Source organism: Plecotus auritus, assembly GCF_963455305.1.
Source record: "Plecotus auritus genome assembly, chromosome: 12".
In the NCBI taxonomy this organism is placed as follows: Eukaryota; Metazoa; Chordata; class Mammalia; order Chiroptera; family Vespertilionidae; genus Plecotus; species Plecotus auritus.
The window spans coordinates 21,549,258-21,555,257 of NC_137778.1; the positions used below are offsets into that span (position 1 = coordinate 21,549,258).

The following is a 6,000-nucleotide window of genomic DNA, read 5'->3' on the forward strand; positions in this document are numbered from 1 at the left end:
CCTTGAATCGCTCTATTGGGGACGCCCTCTTGAAACCTCAGGGGCTGCTCCTTCTTAATCTCCTTCGCTGGCCCTGCTCCGCTAGCGGAGGCCCAGATGCTGCAGAACCCAGAGCTCAGGCCTCTGCTCTCTTCTCTGCCCACCCCCTCACGGGCCCATCCAGTCCTCGGCTTTAACTGTCACCTGTGTGCTAATGACCACAAGATGTGCATCTCCATCCTGGACCTCTCCCCAGAACTCCAGACTCAACTGTCTACCTCTCCATTCAGATGTCTCACAGGCAAAGACCATTAAGTCCACCTTCCCTGCCCCTCCCTCTCCATCCACTCCCCATTCCCCACCCCTGCCTCGAGTCTTCCCATTTCTCTGCTCATAGGACCATCGTCTGCCATAGGTTCAGGTCCAACAATTCCGGGGTGCACCCTGAGTCCTAGATCATGCATATGCTTCACCCAATCCATCACTGAGTCCCGTCAGCTCCACCTTCAACATAGCCCCAAGTCCGACCCACTTCCTCCACGTGCACACCTCCAGCTCTGGTCTGGGCCTCCACCGCCTCTCCTGGACTAACCAGATCCACAGCTTCAGAATCGGCTGCCCTGCTGCCATCCTCCCCCACTGCAGCCCGCCCTCCACCCAGGAATCTTTCTAAGGGATTGATCATTTGCATCATGCCCTGCTTAAACTCTCCAATGGATTCTCAAAACGCTAAACTGCGATCCAAATCCCGTGCCCACCTTCTCTCCTGCCTCTCCCTGCAGGCTGCACCACGCTGGGCACCACATTGGCCTCCCTCTGGCGCTCCCTACATGCCAGACTTGTGCTCTGCACCGCTAGTCCTTGGCCGGTGTGACAGGCTGCCTTGTGTCCTCTAAAACCCACGATGAAGTCCTAACTCCCGTCCTAACCCTGTGGCTGTATTTGGACACAGGGTCTTTAAAGAGGTGATTACGTTAAATGAGATCATCAGGGTGTGTCCTGACTGGTGTCCTTGTAAGAGAGGAAACCTGGACACAGCCACGCACACAGAGAAGTCCATGTGAAGACACAGGGAGGGGATGGCCACCTGCAAACCAAGGAGAGGCCTCAGCAGAAACCGACCCTGCCAACCCCTTCACCTTGGACTTCCAGCCTCCAGAACTGTGAGCAATAAACTTCTGTTGGTTAAGCCCCCCAGCGTGTAGCACTTGGTCATGGCAGCCTAGCAAACGAATTCTGTCTAGAACAGCCTTGGGCAAACGACGGCCCACGGGCTGGATCCGGCTGTTCTATCCGGTTCTCTTGCTCTCCCCTCCGTTCCTTTACTTTGAATTTATGTTAGTTCATACAAACACTCCATCCATGCTTTTGTTCCAGCCCTCCGGTCCAGTTTAAGAACCCATTGTGACCCTCGAGTCAAAGTTTGCCCACCCCTGGTCTAGAAGGTTCTCTTCCCAGGTGTCCCACAGCTGCTTCCTGCCCCCATTCAGGTCTCAGCACAGGTCATCTCCCCAAAACAGCCTCCCCCAACCCCCTCTAAACACAGCAGCCCCTCCCCTGGACCCTCTCGCACCCCACTCGGCTCTGTCCTCTTCACAGCACTCATCACCATAACTGAATGGTCTATTGTGCGTTCACTGTTGTTTCCTGCCACTGGAATACTGTCCCCTCGAGACAGGGACTTCTACCTCGTACCGCTGTGCCCACCGCTGGAGCAGGGCCCGGCACGTTGGAGACATTCCGTAAACACAGGCTGACACAGGGACTGGCTGGCTGTCCCCACGCCCGGCAGCTCCCCTAATTCCCTCTGTCTCTGTTGGGGATGGGATGCTCTTCCTTCCTAGCTCAACTCCCGTTCTTCTGTAAAACACAATACAAATGGGGCCACTTGAAAACGGGGTTGGAGCCGCCATCCCCCAGAGGAGCTGCCGTGCCCGTCTTAGGCCTCAAATCTCTGGAATGGGCTTACAGCAACACTACGTCTCAAAGAACTGCTTGCAAATATGACAAAAAACAAACAAAAGCAAAGATATGACTACTGTGCTGATGGCTAGCAGGCTGAAAATGAAAAACATTCTGTAGAATTAGCATCTCTATGTTGGCTGATCTGCACCAATAGAAATGCCTTCCTTCACTGATGTAACTTTTCCCCTTCCGTCCTCATAAATGCTCCCTAATCAGCACATACTTGGGTTTCTACCCGAATCAGTGCTTCCCAAATAGGTATTCTTTTTATCCTTTTTAAAAAATCTCAAATAAGTGCTTGTTGCCTCTCCCTTTGGCCTTTTATTCTTAGGTTAACACAACTCACCCCCGCCTACCCTTCCCAACAGGGGGAGCATTTCCTTTCTTTCTGAACATCCTTCTCCTCCTCAGCTCCTGGCACACTCCACCTCCCACCTGTCCCACCGTCCACCCAGAGCAGGGACTGTCTCTTTTCCACCTCCGCCTCCTCCAGGCTGAGCCAGGGCCTGACATAACCCTGGTCCCCTGGTAAACGTGGACTGGCCTGGGCTGGATGCCACCCTTTTGGTCGCTGAGTGGAGGGGTGAGGCAGGTGGGTTGTGGAGTAGCTGCAGCTGCACAGTTTGGGGAGGGATCAGGACGGGAGGGGCGAGGTGTCCCCCAGCTTCCACTAGAAAACGACTTCTCAGTGGGAAGCAATAAAATTGTTCAAAGCACATGGTATCAGCCATGTAAACTGTGAAATAGACACCGTTCTTTTCTTTATAGGAGTATAGAAGATGGAACCGCTCGTTTTTCATGAAGACTGAAAACGAAACAAGCTTATGGTTCCAAGGAAGCCAGGGGGAGGCCTGACGCCCGAGTTTGTGGGGCACCCCCTCCCCACAGGGTCCCATGCTGGTTGTGTCAGAATCCCCTAAAGAGGGGCCCGCATCAGGGAGCCAGTGGAGGCAGGACAGGGCCAGGCTGAGGCCTGGGGGTGCACAGGCCCCGGACTCACCTGTTTCTTGAGAGCGATCTACGTTTTGCCGCGTTGCCTGCACGGTCAGGAAGTGGAAGAGGACCCACAGGGAGCAGGGAAAGCCCCGAAAATGCGGCTCACTCCCCTGGCAGCCTACCCAGTTCACCTTCTTGGCAATCACAACGCCCTAAGGGACACAGATGTTGAACGTGAGTGCACACACAGAGGAGAAAAAGGATGGAGATGGGAAGAGAAGCTTCCAGGAGACTGGAAGGTCTGCTCACAGCCCTCCGACAAATGAGCGCCCTCTCTCAGGCCACCACCTCGAGGGTGACATTTCCCTTCCTCTGGCCACACCCACCAAAGGAGCATCAGCTGAAAAGCTGTGACACAGATCAAGTCACACGCTTATTCTACTCTCAGCTTCTCCATCTGTAAAACGAGGGGCTGATCTTGGAGGTGTACTGTCCAGCTTTGACATCCTCCAAGTCTGTATGGCTTTGCCCTCTGCTGGCTGCCCTGGCCCACCTTTGCAATCAGCAGGGTGGGCGGCGCCCCTGGAGAGGCACAGAGAAGCCACGCTGAGCGAGCAGCACCGGGTGCTTGGAGGCCACAGAGGGCAGCAGTTAAAAATGGTCACAGCCTGTGTCTCACCATCGCTTTTACATCCCAACTCGACCCCTTATGGGCTTAGACAAGTGACTTCGCCTCAGTTTCTTCATCTGCTAAATGGGGATAATTTCCACGTTCAATTAATGTTGGGGGATTAAGATATGTAGGTAAAGGCTCAATAGTAATTTATTAATTATTAATGGGAAGACCCAACTAAGATCACTGATTCCTTCCTGAATGCAAATGGGTAGAGTTCAGAGGTCAGTGTTACCCCTCCACTCCCACAGTCTCAGAGATGGGAGAGGATCTTCCCTTGCTGCCCAGACTCACCTCCTTCCTGTTTTCCAGGGCAGTCTGGAAGAAACCGTAGGGAATTTTCTTCCTCTGCTGCTTCTGGAGCCAGTTGTTCACGGAGTGCAGGAAGTTCTGGACCAAGGGCTGGCCGGGGAAGTACTAGGGGAGAAACAAGTGCAAGCTGGAGATGAGAAACCATTCCCCAGGGGCCCCCAGCCCCGCGCGGGGGGGGGGGGGGGGGGGGGCGGGGCCAAAGTGGGCCAAGGCGGGAAAACATTCTGCCTAAGACACAGATGTGGCTCCTCACCACCCTGGCTCTGGGCACCTGGTGAGGGGAAGAGGAAGGGTGGGGGGAGGAGAGAGGCTGGAAGTGGGGCTGTGCCCTGAAGGACTCCTCCTCTGGAGGCTGGGGCTCCTGTGTGGACCTCTGACAGCACGTTGCCACGGGGAAGAGGGCTGCTGGGGACCCTGGGGACCTTCCACAGGGCAGCTGACTTGCTGACTGCCTGACCGGCTGGGCGAGGCTGGCAAACAGCCTTTCATCTGTATTCCACGGCTGCCAGTGGGGACGAGGCTGCCCACGGGCTCCTAGCCAAGATCCCAATCTTGATGGCAACTCCCAGGAGTCTCTGAGGAACACGAAAAGCTGCTCTGACAAAAAGTCAGCTCAAATCTGATTAGTATCAGCACTTTAAAGCCACAGGGACCCCAGGGAGGAGGACAGATATGTGTGTGTGAGAGTGCATGTGCACAAATGCACGGGGGCCGGGGCAGGAGCGGGGGGCACAGCGGAGCAGGTCAGGAGGACAACACTGAGAAACCTGCAGAGGAAAATGCGAGCAGAGAGAGCCCTGTGAGAGGAAAGGTCCTGGAGGTGGGAATGATCGCTAAACAGAAAACCCTCCCACCAACCCGGTCTTCTGGGAAAACCATCCCTTACTCTTACCAGCCCTCCTGGTCTGGACCGTCCCCAGAGGGAGGAGAACCAGGAAGAATCCTGGGCTTGGACACGCTGCCTCGTCAGCTCACACAAGCTCTGGCTCTCAGCACAAATTTACAGCCTCAAGTCAGCATCCCTCACTGACCTTCGCCCGACATCGGGCTTGGAACCTTCCACCTTCTAAGGCCAGGGTGTCAGGAGGAAGGATGAATGAAGGGGCTCAGGGCTACAGGGAGGCCCCCTCTCTGCTGCGAGCAGGGAAACCCTGGTGACCATGCGCCACCCAGTGGCCAGTCCTGCTACACACTTATATGAGAGAGCAGGGAGCGCCCCAGCTCAGGCGGGCAGGGCAGGGGCGACCTAAGCTAAGCGTGCCTCCCTCCCACCAGGCACAGCGGGGCCGAGAGGCAGCGGAGCACTGTGGCCCTTCATGCTCTCGGTGCCCCATGCACATGCGGGGTGAGGGCATGGGTTGGATGACATGTGGGTGCAAGTCTCAGCTCGGCCGCCCACTGGCTGGAGGGCCTGGGACAGGTGCTTTCCTCCCCTGGGCCTTCATCCCCTCTCTGAGGTGGGATCCCCACCCTGCGGTTTGCTATGAGAATGACAAAGGAGCTAATACACAAAGAGCACTTTGCAGAGACTGGCACCCTGTCCGAGCTCCCGAAATGGCAGCTGCTGCTATTGTCACTGCGCAGGACGAAGCTGCCCACACCAGGGCAGGGCCGAAATACTCGCAGTCTCCGGGGGGTGTCTCCAGGGGATGTGGGCCAGCTCAAACAGGCCCCCTGCTCTCGGTCCTGCACAGCTCGCTCCCTTCTGTGCTGCGGGCAGCCCTGTCCTCTCTGAGCCCTGGCTTCGGGCAGGGAGGGGTCCTTCGTCCCAAACTCATTCCCAGCTCCTGCTGAGGGCGCAAGCTCCACCGGTGCCATCGAGAGGGTGCTGTTTAAGCCTCTGCCTGACTCCAGCATTTCCTGGGTCCCATTCTTCCCCTCCCTCTGGCTGCAAACAGTCCCCCTGGGGGCCAAACAAGACTTAATTTCCCTGGTCGGTCCTTTGTGGAGGACCAGACTGGGGGTGAGGGGGTGCTCTGCTCTTTCTGAGCGACGCCTGCAAAGCACCCTGGGTGTCAGGCAGGGCAGCACACAGAACCACTCAGGGCTTTCTGCCTCTGATTCTCTGGGCCAGCCACCCCAGGCCTCAGCGACCTGGGGACCAAGCAGCTCACAGGGCCTCTGAGGAAAGGCCT

At 56.5% G+C, this 6,000-nt stretch overlaps 1 protein-coding gene across 1 annotated transcript in view; it reads right to left on the reverse strand.

Moving 5' to 3' along the window:
• The window catches only part of QSOX1 (quiescin sulfhydryl oxidase 1), a 38,728-nt gene that overhangs the window by 5,478 nt on the left and 27,250 nt on the right, over nucleotides 1–6,000 (reverse strand). The window contains exons 8-10 of the mRNA XM_080647805.1: nucleotides 5,402–5,456; nucleotides 3,848–3,970; nucleotides 2,945–3,092 (exon numbers count right to left, since the gene is read on the reverse strand). Of these exons, the coding sequence (XP_080503931.1) occupies nucleotides 2,945–3,092; nucleotides 3,848–3,970; nucleotides 5,402–5,456 (326 nt within the window). The remainder of the gene's footprint in view (nucleotides 1–2,944; nucleotides 3,093–3,847; nucleotides 3,971–5,401; nucleotides 5,457–6,000) is intronic.